Source organism: Cibotium barometz, chromosome 15 (genome assembly GCF_041138505.1).
Source record: "Cibotium barometz isolate CiBa-2024 chromosome 15, ASM4113850v1, whole genome shotgun sequence".
Taxonomy (NCBI): domain Eukaryota; kingdom Viridiplantae; phylum Streptophyta; class Polypodiopsida; order Cyatheales; family Cibotiaceae; genus Cibotium; species Cibotium barometz.
In genome coordinates this window covers 45,422,840-45,449,619 of record NC_141060.1, presented here as the reverse complement: position 1 = coordinate 45,449,619, position 26,780 = coordinate 45,422,840, and the positions used below count along the sequence as shown (strand labels likewise).

The window sequence follows — 26,780 nt, the reverse complement described above, 5'->3', positions numbered from 1 at the left end:
TAGAGGGTTATGTACACCTAGATTTTTCCACACATGTATGTAGATTTAAGAAGTCATTACATGGGCTGAAGCAAGCACCACGTGTATTGAGTGACAAGATCAGTAGGTATCTCATTTGAATTGGATTTCATGTGGGAAATTTAGATTCTTCACTATATGGATGTGAAGAAAATACATAATGATATGGTGGCAATTGTGATTTATGTGAATGACTTGATAATCATAGTAGGTGATTCTAGGAATGAAATTGCCAATGTGAAGGTATCATTGAGTAGCCAATTTGACATGAAAGATTTGGGAGAGCTGAGATTGTTACTTATTAGCAATGAGGTTATCAGGGCGGCATCACATGGTATATGGTTGGTGCAAAAAGGTAATATACCTTGCATATGTTAGCAAAGTATGGCATGAATGGATGCAAAACTATGGTGACACCATTGGAGAATATCATAAAGATAAGGGTTGACCTTGGTGATGAGTTAGATGATGCTACTATGTACAAGAAGATGGTTGTAGCTTGATTTACTTGGATATCACTAGATCGAATTTATGTTATGTAGTGGGACTAGTTAGTGAGTTTATATAGACTCCCAGAGCCACATTTTGATACTGTTAGGAGGATCATGAGATATGTGAAGACCAATTCCCATTATGGTTTATTTTATGAGCATGGAAAGGATGTGATGGTGTATGGTTACATAGATGCACATGCAGATCAGGAAGGAAGTGCTTATGGCAAGAGATCTACTAATACATATGCATTTAGCATGGGAAGTGCTATAGTGAGTGAGAGAAGCAAAAAGAAATCCATAGTTACTTTATCTAGCATGGAGGTAGAGTATAGAGAGGAGCAGCTATGGCTGCATGTGAGGTGGTATGCCTGAAAAAGTTACACGGTGATTGATAACATCATTATGGAGGAGTTGTCATACATTTTGGCATGAGTAGTATTCAGTTGGCTAGTAATTTGGTTTATCATGCAATGACTGAACACGTAGAGGTCCATTATCATTTCATTTGCCACCCTTCCTCAATTGTGTGGTTTGAGCCAGGAAATAGGAGAGCAATTTCTAGGCTTAGTGTAGGGGCGAAGCCACATCTAGTAGTAGTGGGTGACGGCCCACGCAGCAAGCAAGGGTATGCCTCAATGCCCTAGGAGTGGCTCTGGAAGTGCCAGCACCCCCCTCATCAACATAGTGGCTACCAATGACCACCCTCCACTGCTCGCCCCATCACGTTTGAACTCATGGACGAGTAGCCGGCTTGGCAGCGGCCCTTTCTTATCAAGCCATTTATCTGGGAGCAATATTGCAAGGCACCACGGGACCTCCAGATTGATCCTGCCTATCTACCAAACTGCTCTGCTAGGCATGGGAGCATTTTCGTTGAGAGCAAGCAGAGAACCCTAAACTTCTCTACAACTTTCCTTGGTTTGCTCCATCAATGTCCCAGAACCCCTGCACCAAGGTCACCATGTTGAAAAGTATCCACGCCTTCATTGATAGATATGAGCAAGTGACCGATATTGCAATAGTGGCCACCATCTGCTTCTTTCACCTCATCATCACCCTCTTGGAAGCATTCCCAGATTGGCACCACTACCATGAAGGCAACTAAGGCGTCACCTTTGACCTCAACATAGGCCCCACTCTAAAGCATCTCTTCGGGTACTACGAGCGCATCTAGAAAATGGATGCTTGCTTGGTGCCTATAGACGTTTGAAGACATGATAAATACTGCCTTCTTTTGGACAAGCTATAAAGTCTTTCTTTGATCCCCCCACATCCCACGTCGTGGTGAGACTTCATCCGCACCTACTCCATCTACTACCACTAAGTCCTCCTGCCAGCTCCGAGGATGGATCTCAAAAAATTAGGGAGGGGAGTATGTTAACCACATTGGTTAACATCATTTTTCAAGCGTGGTTATGCTTCTTGTAATCCATTATTATGTAACTGTGCTAAGTGCTTGATGAAAAAAAGATATATGGGATGACCAAGCTTACGACTTGTGTAATGCTGGAATGAGCCTAGATGTACATAGAGCTAGGAAGTAAGTTTTGGGTCCCCAATTGTAAATGGGCGGCCATACATTGTAAAAAGTGAGCTCATTTATATAAGTGATTTATGAAATATGAAAAGACATAATCCCATTATCACAATTCAGTCTTGCCTTTGCTCTCACACACACACTCTTTTGTGGCTATGGTGGTAAGCTTGTATTTGTGAATGCTTGCTTTCTTGATTGTGGTGTGTGCATGGAGTTGATGATTCTTGTCTTCTCTTATCTTCTCCCTCTTCTTGCCTCCCTCTCAAGATCCCTCTTGCACAATTCAGTCTTGCCTTCGCTCTCACACACACACTCTTTTGTGGCTATGGTGGTAAGCTTGTATTTGTGAATGCTTGCTTTCTTGATTGTGGTGTGTGCATGGAGTTGATGATTCTTGTCTTCTCTTATCTTCTCCCTCTTCTTGCCTCCCTCTCAAGATCCCTCTTGCATGCACATTGGCATTGAGTGGAAGTAGATCTTTCCATAGCTCCCTTCTTCTTTTCTCACTACCTAGCTTGTGTGGATCTCCATTTGAGTAACATGAGTGGAGGTGGAGTGAGCCCTAGCAGCCTCACATCAAGGAGTTAACCCTCATTAGGGCTAGCTAAGTGCTAGTCTCCAAATTGACCCTTGCATGGCATCCTTCTCTTCTTCTCTCCCTCTCTTGTGCAAGTAGTATGTTCTAGTTAACATGTTATTTCCAAGATCCATTTTAATATTTATTTCAAATTGAATGGAACTTTCTCCTGAATTTACTGGGAAGCCAACATCCTCTACTCTTCTTCTGTCTATACTTCAAACCCATGTATAGGTTTTGTAAGAGATTTGATATTGACTTAGTATAAGCATTACACTTGATTACATCAGCTTTATGTATAGCAGCTTCCTTCATCTTCCATTGAACTTCAAGATCAGTATCTAAATCATTCTCTAGCACATTCTTACATAACCACATTTATTCTATGCATATTGACATGAGAAAAACATGCTATAAAGGTATGAAGTGGGATAAACCACAATAGGTTAAGCCTCTAAAATTCTTCCAAACTTCATGGATCTATGAATATCCAACATTAACTTGATTTTGAATGAATCTATTGTACCTTGGTCTTGGAAAATCCCAATTAGTAATGGGAATTAAATGAAGAGCTATTGTACCTTTGTCCTAGGGCAAATCCCAATTAGTAATGGAAGTGAGACTTGAAATTGGAAGAATTTAAATTCTACCAATCATTGGGAGGAATAATGTATTTTGAGCTATACAAAAACATATCTTTAATGAAAAAAAAAGATGACATTTTTGGAAACAAAACCTTTGCAAAATCATCATGCATAGCTTCAAAAGTACCAATGAATGACTTCACTAGTTTGCCACTCAATACTTGATGATGAGTAGACATCTGAAACCATGAAAAAAATATCACATAGTCATTGATAAGAATAGAATAGAACATCTTCAAAATAAAACCAATACAATGAATCCATCAGATAGAAATAGCTTACAATGGGCTTAGAGTACAGATCTCGACATAAACGGATCCAAGTTCATGTCCCTAGCCATGTACACATGTTGCACCTTGGCTAGCCAACCATCATGGCCTATTTTGAACTCTAAACTACATCCTTTCTAGTGGTATTGTAGCAAGCCTCTTCTTTTCTTCTTCATGTTGTCAGAGCCTCTACATGAGGGTTGCATTGTGATCCACAGCTTGAAGTGCAAGGTCCCATAGCTTAAAGTATAAGGACATCCACACGCTTTCCTCATTAACATTATACAGAATACATAAGTACATATATTTAGGGGTCTTTCTAGAGCTTGTGCCATTAAAAATCAAGCTCTAGGGTTGGTTGAGAAAGATAGAGCAAAAAGTAGTAGGTTGCCGATTCCAAGTGAAAGATCTCTCAAAATAGGGTGAAGAAAATGAGAGAGAGGAAAAAGATGCAAGTTGTAAGCTCTAAGAGCAAGAAGCCATCAAGAAATGGTAAGAAATAAAAAAGGAAAGATAAATTTTCATGTTGCAGGCTCCAAGAGCAAACGAGCTCTCAACAATGGGTGAGCAAGATGAGGGAGGTATAGGTTGGAGGATCAAAGAGCATCATTAGGAACTCAATGGAGTCTTCTTGGGCCCTTTAATTTGCCATGAGGTTATGGAAACGTTTAACTTTTTGACAAATAGGAGCCCGCCATGTAAGCAAAAACCATTGGTTTGTAAGAGAGGTGTAAGAGTGGTCAAAGGGTGCACTTTTTCCCCCAAAAGGGGGGGGGGGGGGGGGGGGCAATTTTACAATTTTCGGACCTCCATAACTTCTACATACAAGCTCTGATCTGAGCGGAGATTACAGATCCGTGATCTACGCATCAAGAGATTTCCATAGATATGTTACATGATATGGTTTTATCCGCTAGATTTTAAATTCCATTTTCCCCCCCAAATTCAAATTCGAATAAAGTAGCCGTTTTGAAGCTTCAAATTAGAAAACGTTTCTTCTTAAGAGAAAAGGTTTGACTCCCTTAAACTGCCAAATAAAAGGGCCCAAGAAGACTCCATTGAGTTCCTAATGTATAGAAAGCCTAAATGAGGGGGAAAAGTGGAAAAATGGATGTTTACATTAAAAGATACCTTTTTTAGAGAGATTTGACTTTTTGGTAGGGAAGCCAAAACTTCCCCACTATGCTACAAAATTTACAAGTGGGGAGGTGGGGAGGTTGGGACCAGTTTTTAAGATAGCCCCTACTCTAAAAAGACCATAGCAACTTAGGATAACTTTAGTAGTGGCCCCAACATCTAGCACCCAAACTCTAAAAAGAGGATAGTTGTTTAGGATAACTTTTAGTAGTGGCCCCAACCTCTACCTACCACCAATAAGAAAATAGGAGAGGGGTGAATAGAGGGGACCACCAATGTCACTTTAGTGTGCAAATGACATATTTCTATTTGCCCACCCTCAGCACTTGATTAGATTAGTACAAATGACTTTGCTTAAAATCTAGCCCATTTTCAGCCCATAATATTGGCCCTAATGTTCAATCTCTTAAATCTCTCTATTTCTTGTGAGCTCTCCTCCTTCCCTCTTCTTGCTTACTTACATGCTATTCTATTCTTACTTGCTTGATGGATGCGTTTTTGGATAGGTGTGATCGTAGGTTTTCCTCTTGCATTAGCTTCTTTCTTCCCCATCTTTATGAGAGAGAACCATCATAAAGAATCATCTCTTCTTGCCTTCATCTAGGCATTGAGAGCTCTCCCTTCAACCCTTTGGTAAAGGATCATTCCGGTGTTACAATGGAGTGAGGACATGATAGACGAGCTAGCGCACCTACACAAGACGTTATGGATTATGTCTCTAAGGCAAAACCCAACAACACATGCTTTGGTAAGGCTAAGGTAATCTCTTGACTTGAATAATTGATTCCATTCCTATGGTGTGTGATGTTTCAAAATCCTTTTAATAAGTTTAAGGTTGCTTTAGTTATAAATCCTTTGTCGAAGCTACCAAAATTTGGAAAGTCATTCAAAGTCATTAATGATGCCAGCATATTCACTATTGGAGGAATTCTAATGCAAGAAGGATGCCCCATAGCATATGAGACTCAGAAATTAAGACCTCTTGAAAGGAACTATGATTTCCACCATGACCTAGATTTGTGTACATTAGTGCATGTCACCTTGACGTTTAGGAGACACTATCTTCTCGGAAAGAAGATAACCTTGGTTGCATATCATAAGAGCTTAAAGTGGATTTTTTTTCTTGAAAGGATAATCATATTATAGTCAAAATCAGGTTACATCATTGAACTGACTGTAAACTATAAAAACAAAACCTAAGGATTACAGCACTAGACAGAGGTTGATGATATCTTCTGTACCTTTACGTAGAGACTTTTCTACCATGGTTTTCTTTTCGGGATACTGAATTGCAATGACGTGTTTAACCGCAATGATCTTATCCCCCAATCCTTGAGATGGCCCATCTTTTGAGGTGTTTCAAGGAGGTGGTATACACGTGCATCAAGTGGGATTAATTCAAAGATCCATTCTGCAGAGATGATAGAGGCGCTAGATCAGATGGGAGAGATGCTACAATAGGAGCTTAAAGTGGATTTTCACTCAAAATGATCTTAACATGAGGCAAAGAAGATGGACGCAAACACTTCAAGTGTTTTATTTGAAATTCAGAATAGATAAAGAAAAGAGAATGTGGTCATTATTGCCAATGCACTTAGCAACAAGAAGGCCTCCTTACTTGTGGTAACATTAAATTTCAAATCCCTTACCCTACCGCTAAGATCAAGGAGAAAATTAATTAGATAAATTCTTCGTCCCTATTATTTCCTTGCTTAAATAAGAAAGTAAGATAGCCCAAGAAGTAAATAAATTTCAAGGATGCAGGCTAGAGGATGGATGCTTGCACTTTAATAATTGGTTATGTGTTCCTGAAGGATAGAGATCTTAAGAAAAGGATTCTACATGAAGCTCATGATAGCCATATAGCAGGACGGCCCAGCTATGTGAAGACTTTCATGGATGTAAAGAAAAGTTTATTTTGGTCAATACCTTAAGAAGAATGCATTACAACATGTTCATCAACAAATGCTTAGTCTACCAAAAGATCAAAGCCAAAAGGATAAGACTTCTAGGAAAGTTGCACCCTTTAGACATTCTACAAATAAAATGGGAGTGTATAAGCATGTTTTTTATTACTAGATTATCTTCAATTAATTCAAGATATGATTCCATCTTGGTAGTGGTAGATTGCTTGACAAAGGTTTCTCATTTGATTCTAGTGAAAGTGACTTTGTTGCTAAAGCCTTTTTCAAGAAAATATTCAGACTCCATGGATTACCTACAAGGATAGTCAATGATCGAGATGCTAAATTCATGTCTTGTTTTCTGATTTCTTTATTCAAAGTTATGGGCAATACCTCTCTAGATCTTAGGATCATCTAAACCGATAGCCAAATAGAGAGGGTGAACTAGGTGATCAAAGATATTCTTTGCACGTGTTGTGGGTGAGAACCCAAAAGATGAATGAGTTATCTACACTTGGTAGAATTTTCTTATGATAAATCTCATCATTGAAGCATAGGAATTTTCTTATCTACATTTGGTAGAATTTTCTTATAATACATCTCATCATCGAAGCATAGGGATAAGGCATTTTATGGATCATCAGGAGAAGAGGCATCGGTTCTTTTGATGCTAACTTGAACTTCTCATTAGTGTTAATGAAGACCTATCCCACCTTTTGATCTTCATTTGGAAGTTCCATAGCACCCTTCTTCACACACATAGGAATAGGCTACTTGGATCTCATCCTTTTCAACTACAATGTAGTTTCTTTTTCTCTTAACTGCACATGTCATAGTTGTACCTGTAGAGTTAAAAAACATTGTATATAAGAACTAGCACATAATCAATTTAAAAAAAAGTATATATTTAAATATGATTTTTTTAGCAAGAATAAGTGCATACCAATTTTAGAAAACAAGTCAAGTATCCAATCATCTGGAGCAAAAAATAGGTTAATCAAATAATTAAATAAATTTCAAGGGGAGTTTGGTAGGTATTCACCAAGGCTTTGAACTCCTTCACATGCCTTGATTTTCTAGTTATTGTAGGTAAAGAAAGCACATTGGAGCATTCAGACTCATTAGCATGTTCTTTGACACATCTTTGCTCAAAGTCATCCCAAGACCCAGCCGTGAGCATTTGAAAGGAACTTTTGTTCACTGGAAACAAGGAACATGATCTATATTTATTGGAATCTATAATAAGCAGTGAGCAAACATTGTATATTACAACCTATACTAAGAAGTAATAATGGTCTCTTGCACACATTGAACAAATAACACACCCGCACACACACACACACACACACACACACACACAAAGAGAGAGAGAGAGAGAGAGCGAGAGAGACTCCAACACTTTGTCCCTTTTTATCCACTTGAATACTCTAAAACCGTGGTAAAGAGGTCTAGTTATGTCATCATGATGAATAATAAAATAGTGGTAAAGAGGTCTAGCTAAATATTTCATCATCTATGGTAGACAACATGTCCTATGAAGTGCTGGTGGACACCCTTGAAGTTAGTTAGTATGGTAGTAGCTTCAAGATCATCTTGATCTTATTATCATTTATTAAAATGCCATCCTTAGAGGCAATGTAAACTTTCCAAGATGACTCCATGTTAACCCCAAATAAACATTTCAAGGGATTAATGGAGATTTGATACAATGGGCTTTGATTGATGCAGAAACCATCCATGCAAATCTGTACTCCTTATATGTTGCACACATGAGTTGTTGGAATGTGCTTGTGGTACATTAGTCAAGGTAAACAACATCACCTTGTATGTGTACACAGCCCATTTGGTTACGAAGGTGGTTTTAGCCTAAGAAGCTATAAGCTTCTTTACTAGCTACTCTTTTGAGCACATGCTTATGTAGGGTATCAAACATAGTGGTTCCTTATTGTAGTGTTCTTGACATTTTTTAGGCACACTCATACCTTACCATTCTTCTTAGGAACTATCACTATTTGGAAAGACCCATTTGATATGTTTTATTTCATACATAATCTCGCATTTATGATCCTTTTTAGCCTCTATATTCACACTTTGAAAATACTTTGAATTCATCAAATATGGCCTCTATAGAGTTCATTGGCATTGCTTGCTCCATGATCGGGATAGTGTGTTTGACTACTTTTGGGGATTCATCCTTCATGTTGGTGTACTTCCAAGCAAGGCTATCCTTAAGGAAATGGCCTTTATCTTTTGTAAATTCTCACTAGGTCCTATTATTAATATTCAACATTTCTTTTAGCCTTCTTGAAATGTGTAAGAAGTGGTCTTCCACATTGTACAACTTGATCTTGTTCCCCTTTTATATAGGGGGGATTTTTTCAACGAGCATTTCTCAGCATGCTTTTGTACCACAAAGTGCAAATTAGCAAGCCTTTTGGAGACACTATGTAGAAGTTTCTATTCTTTAAATACACCAACCTATTGCTAGCATACCCACATATATGCAAAATTGGCCAGCTATAGAAAGATAAATATATTGTAAGAATCTTAAGAAGATGGAATTTTGACCAAAACAAAAAACAAAAATTGCAAGATTATTCTAATATAGGTTCACATACATTCTCAAACCCTCAAAGCTCATGCCTCAAGTATGGGTTCTAATACAGTTTAGAGCTACATATACATATGAACGCATTCTCATTTTGATGTACAGTTTTCTCATCTAGGATTGGTTCTTGCATGGAAAGCAAACTTATAATCATTTTTGCAACTTCTTGAGATATATCATGCCTCCATTTTGCTCCCCACACACCACTATCACTTACTCTAAAACTAATCCCTTCTTCCCCCTTGTTGGGCATATTTCTCCCCACCTTCCCTTAGATGCATTAAGTTTGCATCTATACTTCCTTTGTTCAGGTTGTTGCGGCTGGCTACAATCATTTTGTAAATTAAATCCACCCAAAGGAAGCATCTCAATCTCCACCTTTGTGATTCTCATGACCATGTATTTTGGCCAAATATGTAGGGACTAAATTGGTATCACAATTTGCATGCCATATATGGGTCATGTTATCATTACAATCTAAGATGTCTAGCTTGGCACACCAAGACCAATGTTTCATCATTTAGACTAGAAACATGAAGCAGAGTTTTGAATATTGTAATTGGTTGCACTAGCCACTCAACTCTCTTTATGAGTTTTGATGAATCCACCAAAACTTTTTAATGAGTTTTCCCTCTATTTATCCATTTGGAGCTTATTGGAGGTATACAACTATCCTAGTAGATGTGGTGAATTGGTTGTCCAACTATAACAAACATTTCTATTGCCTAGTTTTTTCCCATCATCCCTCAATGCTCCTTTGCCAATGGCAAACTTTATAGGGTTAGAACTTAAGTTGATATTTCTTGGATGCCCCTTCTCCATTACATATTCTAGCTAAAAGAAAGAAAGTAAAGCAAACACACACACACACAACCCCTACATTTTGGTTCCTACCTAATCTACCCTCTTCCTAATCCATAAGTATTATAATCCTACTACCTAATCTACCCTCTTCCTAACCCATAAGTATTATTATCCTTAAACCTAAAACATTAAGTACCTTATGTAACCATTCATTTACTAAACCCTATACCTTGTCGTAGATCCTAACCTTTAATCCATTTTTTCCAAAGCCTTGATTATTTATATACCCTAACCATGGAATCAGTTAGGGTCATATGCACACACATGCATGCATACATACACACACTTTTTGACTAAATGTAGATACGATACTAGATTACTTATATTAATCATAGTTACAATTAAGCAATTTGTTTCAATTATAGTTGCAATCAATCATACTTATATTAATCATAGTTACAATGAAGCAATTTGTTTCATTATTTTCCACTGTAATCAATATGAGATTGTATCGATCTATTTTTTACTTTTTGAAGCAGATGGATAGTAAGACTCCTTGCAAGCTTTTTCCATTGCTTGGCCAATCCAACATCATAGCCTGATGATGGAATCCTTCATATCTCCATGGAAAGTATACCTTCATTTTGTGGAAAGACAATTAAACATCAAGATAACCAAATAGATGGCCTATTCTAGCTATCTGTGCCAAAGTCACTTGGCCTTGAAGAGTAGAACAGATCATATGGAGCCCATAGACTGTCCAATGGGCATGGTTTTCCTGCATCCAGCCTATCCCATGGCTTTCCTTTCCCACTCCAATGCAACAAACTGACTGGCCCTTCAGGAAGACCCCTGCATTTCCCTTCCACATTATCCCCCCCAAGCCCATGTTGGTTCCACCTGTGCTCTACTGCCTCCACTTCACCGGCAAACACAAGTAAAAATGGTGGTAAAGAACCTAGCTCATATATCCTCTTGGCCTTCTGCACCTCCATCCATTGCTCCACCCTCTCTGTATATCCCTCCTGCCTCCACTTTGCCAAGTCCATGACCATGACCCCTGTGTTGAAGTAGCATGGCTCCCGCCCATTGAACGCCGCCGCGTAAGTCTCGTCTTCCCAAAATGCATCAGTGAAGTACTTGGTGAAGTTAGCATGGCAATACTCAGGTGCACCTATGGGGTGGCCATTCAGGCCTGTGTCCCAAAGCTTCACTATGTCATCCACCACAACCACATCTGAATCAAGGTAAATTACTCTCTTTATGCAGTTGGGCAGCACATCTGCAATGTAGATCCTCGCATAGTTGAGGGGCTGCTCCAATGCTTGCCTTATAGAAGAAGAGATCCTCTTTCTAACCAGATTTTCATTGAAATGATAGACCTTGAACCTAAGGTATGGAAATGTAGAGCGGACACCGTCGGCGAGCTCTGCTTCTCGAGCCGAGGCCAGGAGATGGAAGACCACATTCTCAGGGCATGATGCATGTTGGACTATGGAGAGGATGGCTGCTATGGAGCCCCTCATGTATGACACATCCAGGGTCATGGCTATGTGGATGGAGAAAGGATCACAAAGCCCGCAGCCATCTCTATCCAATTGGGTAAGTGTGCTGTCCAATGGGAGGCATTCTATGCCATTTCTGAACGCAGGGGCCTCCGTGAACAGTGGCTTAGAAGACAGTCTGATGAAGATGTCACATTCTCCATTGATTTGTTGGAAGGAAGCTCTTGATGCCAAGGAAGGAGATAACAGAAGAAGGAGAAGGAAGAGGGAGGTGGTGCTAATCATGCTTAATTGTGATGAGATTAAAGGGAAGGGGAGGGCTGTTGGGCGTGATAAAGGATACAAGCTTGCGCAAAACTGAGAGGGAGGAGGATTAAGCACAGTGATGGTAATGCTTAATCTGGCGAGGAAATACTGATTGTATAGAAGAGATTAGCGTAGCGCGTTGATGGTGCATGCGAAGGCTCGCAGAAGCGAGCTGCGAGGCTGCTTGCGTGTATCAGAAGCATTCAAAGCAAGCCGACGCTAATAAAACCTTTTGAATTTGAAAAATTCTAGAAAACTGCTTTGAAAACATTTTAATATTAACAAAAAACTATTTCTAGAAGGTAGCCAGGCTCTTAGCGGAGGTTCCTGCGCAAGCATACGCGCGTCAAAACCGTACAGCTTTCCGTGGACGTCTTCTCCACCTACAGCACTGCCACCTGGCACCGCATGACCGGATCCTTCGTTTGCCAGCCCCTAGGCAAAAACTACAAAATCGCTACTTTTAAATTGGCAAATTTTAATAAATAAAAGTGAGCTTGCTGAGTTGTCATTCCACCACCTAAGTTTTGAAAGTATCTTCAAATCTTGAAACCAAAGGTTTAAAAGTTTGATTATTTTGAAGAAGTTTAATCGTAGATTTTGAGATATGTCCCACTTAGCTGTCAACATCTCCAAATAGACTGCTTAGGGTACAGAGGCCTGTAAGATGACACCTGTCCCACAACACCCACTCCTCCCACCACAATGAAAGAATGCCTAGTGCAAAATCAAGTTTTTTTATGTACTTATTCTTTCATGGGTTGAAGACATTAGTTGAAAACATGTTCAATTTTGGTGATATGTTGCTCCAACACTTCCCCCCCCTCCCCCCGCGCGCGTACACACACACTGGCATTACCCAACTCGTAACTTTCCATCAAATCGAACATTGTTTGAATAAGATGTTTTAGTTTCTATAGGATGTCATATTTGCAATCATGTTGGTAATGATAATCATTTGGCTATTTTACAAAATTTTACTTAGTATCATAAGAATATTCTTTTAAAAGTGAAAATTTTAGTGTTAATTAGGCTATTCTATCGGATATTTATTAAATGTTTAAAATTGCAACTTGTATTAAAATTGATGAAATTTACTATGATGCCTAAAAATAGGACTTGTGTACTTGTGTTTATCTCAATGAGGGCAATCTCATCAAAATATTATTTTTATGAAAATTCTAGTCTGAACGAGGATATTTCATGATAGTTTTACTTACTATCATAAAAATTTTGTTTAACAAGTGAAAAATTTACATTTGATTCCTAATTTAAATATGCTTATTTAAGACTAATGATATTTCAAAATGGAACTCAAAAAAGTTCCAAATTTTCCTAATATTATCTAATTGGGTAAAAACTATTGATCAAATATGTACACCACCAGTTTGTGTCTTGAGGGTGTTTAGTATCACTCTACTTTTCATTGTAGCTTTTGGTCATGTGTGCAAAAACTATTGGGTAAAAACTAATTGATCAAATATGTACACCACCAGTTTGTGTCTTGAGGGTGTTTAGTATCACTCTACTTTTCATTGTAGCTTTTGGTCATGTGTGCAAAAAAGGATGCTAATATCAATTTACATGAAAAAAGGACAAATTACACTATGTAGTATGTTTTGCAATGACCTAACAAACTAACATATGGTATTATGGATGGTGACCCACAATGGCACATAAAAAAGAGAAGACCCAAATCAACATTCATCTCACAAGGTTTAAGACAATCATGATGGGGACAAATTACACTACGTAGTATGTTTTGCAATGACCTAACAAACTGACATATGGTATTGTGCATGGTGACCCACAATGGCACATAAAAAAGAGAAGACCCAAATCAACATTCATCTCATAAGGTTTAAGAGAATCATAATGGTTATTGCATTGTGTGGCCATATTCAAACTTTTTGTTAGGTGGCTTCTATGGTAAAAGTTAATTCTAAATAATACCTTTCAAAAACCATGCCTAGGAGAAGAGCAGTCGCAACCTTATTCTTTTGTACTTTGATCAATCGTTATAAAATAAAACCATTCATATTCCTCTTTGCATCGTTCAATTTCCTCGACATGAAATCTTCTCAATTCCAAGGCCCCGCACATTGTCTTGACACCCAATTCAAAGAATCAATCTTAGTGTGATGACATCATTGTCACTCACATGACAAATGCAAATTTGAAGTATATGTTGCCATTGAAAGGGGGATTTACCATTCATAAGAATGAAAACGTCACATGTCAAAAGAATGGCTAAGAATTATGTACCCTTCAATTATGTATCCTTCACATTTACCTTGCAAGAAAGGGGGATTCACCATTCATAAGCATGAAAACGTCGCATGTCAAAAGAATGGCTAAGAATTATGTACTCTTCAATTATGTATCCTTCAAAGGCATAAACATTTTACCTTGCAAGAAGGGTGGATCCAAATTCGTTCTCAAAAATAACATCCTAGCTACCCTTGAAATTTGACTTCTCAACATGCATTGAAAGAATCATCTTCTCTCTATTGTTTTTTAAAAAACACCCCCTCCTTCACATTTAGGAAAGTGATATCTTAACTCTAGATGTGAGTCTCCACATAAAGTTTAAGATCCCCCAACTTTTAACCTCAAAAGATGTGTGCAAGCATAACCACACACATGAACATGGGAAGTTCACGTTTCGTTATGTGATATGAAGGATTAGAAGATCAATATCAAGTTGTCATGGGGTAGGGAAAGGTGGTGGGAAAACCTTACTCCCCAAGAGAATGGGCATCCATGTTATGGGAAGCAAGAGATTATAAACCTTCATATTGACACATAGGGTAAAACCCCCAACAGTGTGATGCCCTTGAAAAAACGAGAGATGGGTAACTGATGAAAGTGGAAACTCAATCTAATTTTTAAGTTTTTACATGGACCTCTTCAAAAACATCTTACAAGCTAATTTCTCTAAATTCGAGATTCTATAAATTTTAATTGCATCTCCTTATTGAAGGAGCCAATATAGGATAGGGATGAGTTAATTCATGGAATATTTATATTCTCATGTTTCTCATTATTTATAAATTCTCTTAGAAGGGTTTAGTTTGGGACGCCTTTCTAAATCTGAGTGATCGTAGCTTACTTTACGCGTACACGGGTGAATTTGTACATATGTGGGAGTATTACTTGCATCATCTTGATATTATGAGTTTTGTAAGGTCATTTTTACTTTTAATCAATCAATTTATTGATTGATTGGCATAGTTGATGTAAGTACAGATCCTTGGATTGGATACTAGAGGTGAACTGGTGGTGGCATGAATATTTTGAGATAATCGATTTTGAGTGTCGGTGAATACTATTTGATTTTGTGACAATCCACGCCATTATTTCATTTTAGGCATCATCCGTATATATATATATATATATATATATATATCATTACGACATGTGAAAGCTCCCTTGTGCATATTTGATTTTAGAAGAGATGTACATATTTATATGGTTTTAAGTAGATTAGCTTGCACATCCAATAAAGCAAGCTATTTTTAAAGAAGTTAACATATTTGTAAGAGGACACTATTTTAAGCCCCACAAGTTATTTCACGCAATATATTCAAATACACCAAGAGGAAGTGTGGGCTCACTCGTGTGGGAAAAAATTGGACCCAATCTTGTGTAATGTGCTATTCTTATTCTATTTTATGCTTTAATTTTACAAGAGATGTACATATTTATATGGTTTTAGGTTTACATATATTTTTGAGTAGATTAGCTTGCACGACCAATAAAGCAAGCTATTTTTGAAGAAGTTGACATATTTGTAAGAGGACCCTATATTTTGAGCCCCACAAGTTATTTCAAGCAATATATTTAAATACACCAAGAGGAATCATGGGCTCACTCTTGTGTGGGGGTAAATTGGACCCAATCTTATGTGGTGTAATTCTTATTCTATTTTATGCGTTGTGTTTAATACTTTGCAATTAATTTATGGTGTTCATGTTAACCTCCCACAACACAATGTCTCTCTCCCTCTCTCACTCTCTCTCCTACAAAATCTCAAAGACATGCACTCTCCACATGAGCATATATCTTCCCCCCCCTCCCCCCTCCCCCCTCCCCCGCATGTCTCTCCCTCTTATGCATACACACACATATGCACATTCTATGGTCATTTCATAGTGTTGCATTTGAGTTTGAATATTCATTGTGGGCATGAGGCTTGTTGGTGGATTGTTGGCCACTATACAAGAGTGAACACATACGTTTTGTATAAACACATTCTATCTTACTCTCCCTTTTCCTCTCTCTCTCTCTCTCTCTCTCTTACACTCTCTCACATTGCCAATGCTTGAATGTGTTGAATTTAGCTTGGAGGATTAAAATATATAGAGCTCAAAGTATGATCAATGTGGGTTATATTTTATAGTTTTATAGCAAAACCATGTTGCATGGTTAGGCCCAAACCTTGATGATTTAGCAACAATAGCCTCCTAGCAATGCCCAATGTGATAAATGCCAACAGTTTACCATTATCCTTGCTATATCATCACAACCATACACTATTGTTGTACAAAGTGTGGGTGGAAGTGCATGTGAAACTAAGAAGGTTGATGTAAGATAATTGTCTATATGAGAACATAATCTCTCAATTTGGTTGTCCACTCGAATTGGTGTATGTGATAGAGGGACACATTTCATCAACAAAGTGATAGTACTAAAGGAATATATGGTCATACACCACAAATCTTTTCTCTATTTCTCACAAGAAAATGGCCAGTTTGAGAGAATTATTTGTTGACATATCAAGTTCAACTAGTTCTATGGCGACGGCGGTGGACATTAATAACCCACCTGGGTGATAGCTTCCGCACTTATGCCACTGGCATAGTTTGTGAGATCCCTGTCCCCTCTGCGCATCGAACTCTAGAGTGCTAGTAGTGGAAGTAGCAACCTTGCATGCAAGGCAGAGCTTCCCACTTGGGGCCTCGCCGCCGCGAATGTCCGGACAAGAGACTAATCCCTTGGTTCTTCCAAAACCGAACCCGGAAAAAACTTCCCGCCTAGAAAGCATAGGCGATTCCTCCAGGAACAATCTTCTAACGTAGTCAAGAGCCTTAACTATTCTTTGTATTCTGACCAAACCGCGGGTTGTATGGCCGAATCAAAGGAGGAACTTGCACTTGGTTCATAGAGACCAACGCTTTTTTCCATATATGAGGGAGAGGCTCTCAGGGTCTTGAGTTATCTCAAGTATACTTCTGATCTTGGTTTGTGGTATGTGGGTAGGAGATCTACCCTCCTTTGTCACACTTCATGGTTGGTGTGATTCTGATTCGGATGGTGATCTAGACACCAGGTGGTCTACCCCACCGGTTATGTGTTCTGTATGCAGTGCCTCTTTTGATTCTTTTCCATAGAACAAGAATTATCTTGTGACTTACTTCAACTATCGTAACTTGAACAGAATTGAATTTTATTATAGGAATCCATCGATCCAGCCCAATCCCATTGGTTAGCCAACCGCCCAACCACTATATTGATAGGATCCATTATAAAAATTTGGTTATGTTTTGTCTCGGGTACCAGGGAAAAGAGTTCCCAGGCCCCCTAGCCGGCACTCATGCAAAATTTAAATAGACTCACCACTTACGCACCCTATATGAAGTTACCTTTTCTTAGATTCAACTATTCCCAAGACAGCATTGCAATAAAACCACAGTGTTTCCATCATAATCCTCAGTATTCCAGTTCCAAGTCCAATTTCCAATCATTCCTTCCTCGGCGTACCTATGGCATCATTGGCAACCAGAATGCTCACCACTTGCTCACTCAAGGGCTTTTTCAATAGTTTGTAGCCCATAGTACCCAGGAATATAATCTCATAAAATCCATATTCCATTCATTCCTTCCTCAGCGTACCTATGGCATCATTGGCAACTAGAACGCTCACCACCTGCTCAGTCAGGGGCCTTTTCAACAGTTCCTAGCCCATAGTACCTAGGAATATAATCACATAAAATCCATATGGACTCTTCATTGAAGATCAGCTCGATCAACCAACAAGATCCATTTAAAGAGCCATGAACTCATCCGTTGAAGACCAGCAAGGCCAATCAACCAGATTCATGCCCGTGTTCAGAAAACAACTCCAACTCATTTTCTTTCTCGAGGCACGCTTGGGTATCCTGGGTGACCCAGAGCCTGAGCACCGTATGGTCAGCACCCTCTAGGCTCCTTTGCAAAAAGTGACCTAGGGCTTCACTCATAGGCCGCTTCCTTGGCCCCTCATCCACCGTACCGAAAGCTCACCATTTTAAATGCAAATACAGTTTCCAAGCAAAATTCCCATCATTCCTCATCATTTCTCATCATTCCATATCATTCCACATCATTCCATATCATTCTACATCATTCCACGTCATTTCTCATTATTCCACATTTTTTCACATCAATTCACATCACATCATTCCACATCAAGTCACATCATCCCACATCATTCCACATCAATTCACTTCATCTCACATCATTCCACATTCATTCACATCATCATACATCATTCCACATTCATTCACATCATCATACATCATTTCCACATTCATTCACATCATCCCACATCATTTCCACATTCATTCACATCATCATACATCATTTCCACATTCATTCACATCATTTCCACATCAACCCACATCATTCCACACATCAATCCACACATTCCACACATCATTGTACATCATTTCACACATCACCCCACATCATTCCTCACCTCAATCCAATTTCCACACATCACCCACATCAATCCACACATCACTCTACATCATTTCACACCACCCCACATCATTCCTCACCTCAATCCAATTTCCACAAACAAGATGGTCTCTTTTCGCTTTGAGCGAATCAGATTTGATTATCAACTTTCCTTGATCTAGTTATCAGAATTTTTGTTCCACAATCAACCAGGTTAAAAGTACAATTACTCTACTTTTTATACTGACAGAACTTTCTAAGTCTCGACCAATTACTTGGCTCAGTTAAAGACAACTTTTTCTCGACTCAATTCAGTTAAGTCTAAATTTTCGTTCACTTTTGGATCCTCGATCCTTTCAAGAATTCCAGATTCCTTTCCCAGGGAATCTTGGAATGAGTCAATCACAATTATTTGCATTCATCCATCTACTCATGTTTCTGGTCTCCAGTTTGGGCCCCACAACCCAGATCTAGCATGTTTAGTCATCTAATAGAGAGCTTTAGTAGAGCTACACGCTCTGAACATGCGACAAGCGAAGTAAACGAAGAAGGAGGTGTAGTAGATTTGCCATTCACATGTAGACCCTACCCTCCCAAAGAGTGTCCATGTGGATATTCTACCCACTTCGTTTAATGAAGGCCCTATTGAGCTACCACCTTTTGACGCGCTTCCTAAAGTAGAGGTCCCTAGAAGTCAATCCATAAGAAGTGACATTGCATCCACTTCAAGAGAACCATTTGGCACTCCAAGTCTAGATGGGATATTTCTCAATGAAAATTGGGAATATGATCTACACACGGAGACTCTGACTGACCTATACATGGGTTACACATAGGTTGGTTAGAAGTCATACGATCTACATCTAGTGCCACTAATCTAGAGGAGCAACAACAAATGATATGTAAGGTTATTCATAGAATTATCCAATTTGAGAGGCAAAATAGGGGGGTAGACCTAGTTTCCACTGGCCCTATGAAATTTTTGGATATGGGCAAGGCCAAACAACTAACCCTGTCACAATCGGTGAGTCCCATAGACCCTTCGTATGTTGTTTCGCCTGGAGTCTCAATGCAGGTTGAGCCCACGAGCAGTAACTTTAGCTTTCCAACCTTGGCTCAACTTTCCATTAGGAAATCCACAATGCCTACTCCGATGATGAGCATGACGAAAAGTACGCCCGTTGCCACTGTAGTTAGTACAACACCGCTACTTAGTGATACAGTACCTACAACAGTGCGTGCCAGTGCCTATCGACCATATGTACCTATCGCTACTCATGCTCATGTAGCTCATACGCCTCTTGTTATGCCAATGGCATATGCTCCACGACCGCCTTATATCACGACTCTTATCCAAGAGGAGCTAGGCCTAGTCACATATCATATCCTACGTCAGCTGCATACATATCAAGACCAATGCCAACTCCTGTCAACCAGGCTATTCCAGAAGCGCCTCCACCAACTATGCCTGCTCACCTAGGTGATCTTGCAGCGTTTGCTCAGATGATCGGACGATCTATTATGGAAAACATGCGGGGCATGCCTGAGAGAGAGCCTAGAAGCAAGGCGGTACAAGTTGCTAAGCTCTCTCAAAACTTCAGTGGTGGTGGGTAACAAAGATGTTAGGAAGCACATTGAAGTTTTTGAACACGTGTGTGATTCCTTGTTGGAAGAGCACAATGAGCTACATAAGTGTAAAGCCTTAGGCTTAACCTTGAGTGGAAAAGCCAGAGATTGGTATCGGACTTTAAGGGTTGAAGAGCATACTCACTATCCTACTCTCAAGAGATTGTTCTTGAAAGAATACATACGTGAGGGTGTGCTTTGGGGAGTAGCATCCCAACTCCAAAAAGCTGAATGCGAGGAAGGGGAGTCAATGAGAGACTTTATTAGTCGATTAAAGCATCTAAATTCTCGTTGCGCTCCCGCCGATGAGCGCTTCAATAACAACCAACTGCTCGATAGATTCATCCGAGGATTGCGCCACGAGGACATATACAATGGCCTAGTCATTAGAGGTCTTACGATGTGGGAAGCAGTCACTGCCAATGCAATCCAGTTAGAAGAAAACTTGATGATTGCAGGTAAAAGGTATCTTCGGAGATAAAATCTGTTAGTTCGCAAGTATCTGGGCACGAGCCAATGATGGTAAAACCTATTGCCAACAAGGAGCCCAAGATATCTGAAATGTCTGTGAGACTGACCTTACTAAGGCTCTCCAAGAATACTTTAGGGGTAATCGAGCTCCCCAAAATAGCCATATGTACCCAAGAAGAGAGCAACAATGGTGTTCGGTTTGCTTAGGACCACATAGTACGAGTGAATGTCCCACATTCAGAGTCAAATTCAATGGGAATTGCAATGCATGTGGTAAGTATGGCCATCAATCTAAGGATTGCCTACTAGTAGTTAAGCGTATGTTAGCAAATCAGGCACCACTAGCTTGGTCAAACACACCTCAAGTACCCGCGCTGATGCCTGCACCACCTGTCGAGCAACCATCACAGCACATAGTTCCAAGGAACCCGAATGTAGTCCAGTCTGTGCCGTTACCACTGCCAGTGCTAGGACCACAACCTCCACATCCTACTACCCCTATAAACTAGATGGGTTGTGAGTCACATAGTGCGTGTGGGGATTATGAAGAGAAGATAGAGCCCACTGTTTCATATGGGATTGATATGTTTGAAATGACTCCCCAGCACTACATGGAGGATCATTTCGGGCAAGTCAAGCCTGTAAATCAAGTTGCTGCTCTCGCCACAAGAGGGCAAAACCTTAATACCTTGGCAAGGAGACCACCTCTTCAATGCTACGATTGTGGTGGACCGCATCGTGCAGCAGAGTGCCCTAATAGGCTACAGAAGATCGCTACTCAAATGCAACCAAATCAAAGGAGTACATCGGGAATGCCGGTACTTACATGTAATCGTTGTGGCATAGATCATTTGATTGCTTAATGTCCACATAATCCTAGTGCACCCAAGATTACGCCATTGAATTTGGTTGAGGTCACCAAGCAGGCATGAGAAACCACACCTGTTGTACCCGCGAATGTAGTTACACGGTCAATGCTTCAAAATCAAAACTACATTCTCGAAGAGAGGGATACTGCATCAATTGCTCGAGCAAAGAAAAAGAAAACGCGGCGGAAGAGATCACTTAATGCCACGAGCTCCAAGCCTATTTCAAAGACTAACATAGGGACAGAAGACGACCCCGTGTATATGAATGATCCTGAAGATGATTCCGATTCAATAGAAACCATGGGGACCAAAGCCAATACCTTAAGGGAGGAACCCACTCGGGAGCTCAATGAAGGAGAATCAAGCGAATACATAAATCAGGGGAAACAAAAGGAAACTCCCCCGGCCCCACAACCAAGTCAACTAATGCCCTCTCGGCCACCCAAACTGATTGAGACTCCCCAAGACAAGCCACGTGGGCCAAAAACCCTCAAGAAAAAGATTGGAACTTACCCAAACCCAGTTAAGAAGATTGAACAAGTGCAACACTTAAGGAGTTTGGTGGAAGAAACACAAAGAGAACTGGAGCCAACCCTAGAAAAATCCAAATTCCAGACACAGTGTTTCCTACGCAAGTTCAGCCTCACAAGAACCATAAACCGTTAGCTATACCTAGGATCATTCGGAAGTGAGGATAGAACATCCGAAAGTGGGCAACCACCCTTCTTGCTTGAAAGAATGTTTAGTGAGGGAATGCCTGACCCCATCAAAGAGGAAGTGATTCCATCTTCACCAGTCTAGCCAAGGGCCGATATCTCAAAAAGTACCGTTGAGAATGTGTCCAAGCTAATGGATTTCATGTCCTTTGAAATCAAAACCACGATCATATCCAAGTTATATGGAGATCCTGAGCTATTCTTAGCTCTTTGGGCATTTCTCAATGGAGAACCGAAGGCGGGGTTACCACAATTTGCAAATATGGATAGACCCGACACGCTTCAAGATGAAGGGGAACATTGGGATCTACAACCCAACCTAGATAAAGACTCGGTCGTTGAAATACCTGTTAACAAGTTGGGACAGTACTTTGAAGGTGACGAATCTAATGCAACCCTCCCCATTACTACCAAGGGATTAACTCTAAAGGGAATCCTTGATGGTGGTGCTGGAATGAGCATTGTGACTAAAAACTATTGGGAATCTATGGGAAGACCTCACCTTGACGTCACAAACATAGTGGTTAAGATGGCAAACGGAACTATTGCTAAACCTATTGGAATGTTAAGGGACCTTAAGATCAAGGTTCTGGGATACCAGGTAAGACATACCTTCATCGTAATGGATTTCTCTAAGCATCCTATGTCATATGAAATGATCTTAGGACGTCCTTTCATGAGGGAAGCACAAATGGTGCATGACTGGTCGAAAAACCATGTCTACCTACGATTCCAGGACTCTGTCATTCAGGTTGATCTTGAGAATGGTCGCGCGCATCCTTTAGGAAGCAAGGTTATCATCGATAATCGATCGGATACCACTATTCACTCAGCCCCATTAAAGTATTGCTATACATGCAAAAAAGAGACTAATAATGGGAAAGATTCTCCTTATATGGATGTCCTACTGGGTATGACTGAGTCGGATAACGTGGATTGGGTACACCTCGCGGCAACCATAGACACATGGGGAAATAGAGGCACAAGTTGGGTAATGCCTGAGGGGCAAGATATGGCACCGTTAGTGCCTGTAAACATGATAGGTGTTATGCACTTGACTCCTAATGGCAAGAAAGTGGCAAACTCCCCTGACACTGAAAGTAGCGAAGACTCTGACCAATGCAATTCTGAGTCTAAATCTCAAGAAGAAACTGACTCTGAGCCTGATGGGGGGGATGAATCAAATATTCACCCAAGTGTGGAAGCAAGGTGCTCAAGGCCTAAGACGGTGACCTCCTGCAGTTCATCCGAAAGTGAGGGGGACACAAGTGAAGATCGACCAAGTGAGTCCGAATCTGATAGAAACAAAACTCAAAAACTTGGTAAGAAGAAAACGAGACATAAGCAACAACGCTATCGAGCTAATGTACGAACTACAATAAACAAAGAGAGATCCACTACAGAATGGCTTAGTTATGTAGGAGCTATTGATGCTCATCGAAGTTAGCGGCGGATAATTGGGGACAATACCTCCAAAGTGTCATGTGGTGTATTTTGCAACCTCATGACGTCACCCAATTAGAAATCAAAGAGAAACCAAAACTAAGTCGTACTGCGAGAAGGCGGCAAAACCAAGAGTTAGCTCAGCAACAAAAGGATGCGGAATTAAAAGAAAAAAACTTGGCACAACAAGAACCAGTAGACTTACACCCCGCACCCGAGCATTTCAAATCATTTACCACAGGGGAACGTAAATTGGTCTACACAAAAGCCCAATGAACGCCTACCAATGGGAGTAGCGATGTCTATTATGGCCCGGCGGTAGTCAAGGAGATAGAACTAGCAGATCCAGGTGAGGAGTCTAACCCAGTTTTTATTGTTCAAGACCTCACCCAGACGAAGGAAGCTACACTCAAGAAGCTTCTTAAGGAATTCAAAGACATATTTGCTTGGACATATCATGATATGAAGGGTGTTCCACCCTCGGTGGTGCAACACACGATTCCAATGATTAGCACTGCTAAACCAGTCCAGCAACGTCCCTACCCAATGAATCCTAAGTACGCAAAGATTGTACAAGAGTAAATTGAAAAGCTTGTAAAATGTGGATTCATATACCCTATTGAGCACTCAAAATGGGTTTCTTCGATAGTCATCGTACAAAAGAAGAATGGGAAACTCAGAGTGTGCGTTGATCTCAAAAAGGTTAATGCAGCCACCAGAAGGGATCATTACCCCTTTCCGTATTCTGAACATGTGCTTGAAAGAGTTGCAGCATATAGCTTTCTAGATGGGTACTCTGGTTACAATCAGATCACAATTACAGTAGAGGACCAAGCTAAAACAGCATTTATCACAGAGTTTGGAGTTCTTGCCTTTCGCGTTGGCTTGACCAATGCACCTGCAACATTCCAACGATTGATAAACATAATCTTTAAGGAATATCTAAGGGACTTTTGTGAAGCTTTCTTAGATGATCTTTGTGTTCATTCTTCTTGGGATGAGCACTTGATGTGTTTACGAAAAATATTTGAAGGGTGTAGATTATATCGCATCTCATTGAATCCTTTCAAATGCCAATTTTGGGTTAAACACGGAGTTATCTTAGGGCATATAGTGTCCAAAAATGGGATTTCCACTGACGAGAGTAAAATCAAGGTCATTTTGGAATTGCCCCCACCCACCAACTATAAGGGAGTCAACGCTTTATGGGCCATGTTGGTTATTATTAAAGGTTTATTCTGTTCTTCGCCGAGATAGCTCGACCGTTGTATAAGCTTCTCATCGAGTTTATTTGGACCGAAGATTGTGACCGTGCATATGAGCTATTAAAGAAGGCCTTGGCGAGTGCTTCAATCTTGCAAATGCCTAACTGGGATTTAATCTTCCATGTGCATATTGATGCATCAAACTTTGCTATTGGGTGTGTGTTAACTCAACCTGGAGAACACAAACTAGACTACCCCATTAGCTTTGCCAGTCGACGCTGAGATGAACTACACCACTACGAAGCGAGAAGGGTTGGCAATGATATATGCAGTAAGGAAATTTCGTTATTACCTCCTTGCCACAGCAAGTTTGTTTTCTATGTGGATCATCAAGCATTGTTGTATCTGGTAAACAAACCATGCTCCATAAGAAGAATCACACGATGGCTATTGATTCTTCTTGAGTTTCATTTCACTGTTGTTGTGAGACCTGGCAAAAAACATGTCATGGCTGATCATTTGTCTCGCATACGTAATGGTGAGGCTCCTATGGGAGTTAATGATGACTTACCTGACACTTCCGTGTTCATGGTGGAGATAATGCCTGAATGGAGTAAGAAGATTGTTAACTTTTTGGTTAATGGCTTTCCACCCAAGGAGCTTCGTAAAGATGTAGCGCAAAAGCTGATCAAGGAATGCGAACCTTATTGCCTGATAGCCAGGACTCTTTATAAAAGAGGAAAGGATGACGTTCTTAGGCGTTGTGCCCGAGAGGATGAGTATGTATACATTTTGCAAGAGGCACATATGGGCGTAGCCGGTGGTCACTTCTCAAGAGACTTAACTGCGTGAAAGATCTTACAATCAGGGTATTGGTGGCCCACTATGTTCCAAGATGCATGACTTTTTGTGAAGGGTTGCGATGAATGCCAACGATACAAGAAACCCCAGCGAAAAGATCAGATGCCACTACATCCAATCAAAGTAAACCAACCATTTGAAAAGTGGGGTTTAGACTTTGTAGGTCCGATTAGCCCAGCGGCTTGCAACACACAATCTCGCTATATTATTGTGGCCACTGGCTATATGACCAAATGGGCTGAAGCGAAAGCAACACGTAAGCATTAGGGGAAGGTTAAGGTCTATTGGGGCCCTTTAAGATGCCATGTGATTAAAAGGTTATTAAGGAAAAGAGCCAATCGTGTGATGCCATGTATACAAAAATGTTGGGTGATTAAAGGTGGTCAAAAGATTCTCTAAAAGATGCCTTTTTGTACTTTTCATTTCCAAAAAGTAGGGGGGGGGAAGTTTTTGAAATTTCGGACGTCCATAACTTCTACATATGAGCTCAAAATTTGTCGGAGATTACAAATCCAGAATCTACTCGTCGAGCTCTTTCCATAGATATGTCACATGATATAGTTTTGCTCGCTCGATTTCAAATTCAATTTTGGTGGGAAACTTTGAAATTCAAACTTCTAGCCGTTGGAAGAACAAGAAGGTATCTAAAGTCAAAGAAACTTAACGATTTAACAAAAAGTCATTAAAATCATAATATGGCAGGTTAAAGGGCCCCTATAGACCTCAACCTTCCCCTAATGGCAGATGTGAGGACACCAGCCAAGTTTCTCTGTGAAAATATAATCACACGCTTCGGTTGTCCTTTTTGAACTTGTGAGCGACAATGGTACGTATTTTATAAATGACGTGATTAAGGAGCTCACAACAAATTTCATGATATCCCATCATAAATCTACTCCTTATCCGCAACAAGCGAATGGCCAAGCCGAGTACCAACAAGACTTTAATCTCTGTTTTGACAAAGACTGTTGAATCTCATCGCATGGATTGGGATCTAAAGCTTACGACAGCTCTATGGGCCTATCGTACTGCGTACAAAGTGGCTATTAACTGCACACCATTCAAA

The 26,780-nt window shown here is 40.0% G+C and overlaps 1 protein-coding gene across 1 annotated transcript; it reads right to left on the bottom strand.

The window, feature by feature from the left end:
• Positions 1-10,507: 10,507 nt before the first annotated feature.
• LOC147631364 (putative galacturonosyltransferase-like 3) lies at positions 10,508-11,881 on the bottom strand. Its single transcript, XM_086809079.1, has one exon. The coding sequence runs from the start codon at positions 11,780-11,782 to the stop codon at positions 10,685-10,687; it is 1,098 nt and encodes a 365-aa protein (XP_086665205.1). The 5' UTR covers positions 11,783-11,881; the 3' UTR covers positions 10,508-10,684.
• Between the last annotated feature and the right edge of the window lie 14,899 nt (positions 11,882-26,780).

Bases quoted from the DNA above. Each gene is read 5' to 3' on its own strand.
- LOC147631364 (XM_086809079.1), bottom strand. From the start codon at position 11,782: ATGATTAGCACCACCTCCCTCTTCCTTCTCCTTCTTCTGTTATCTCCT.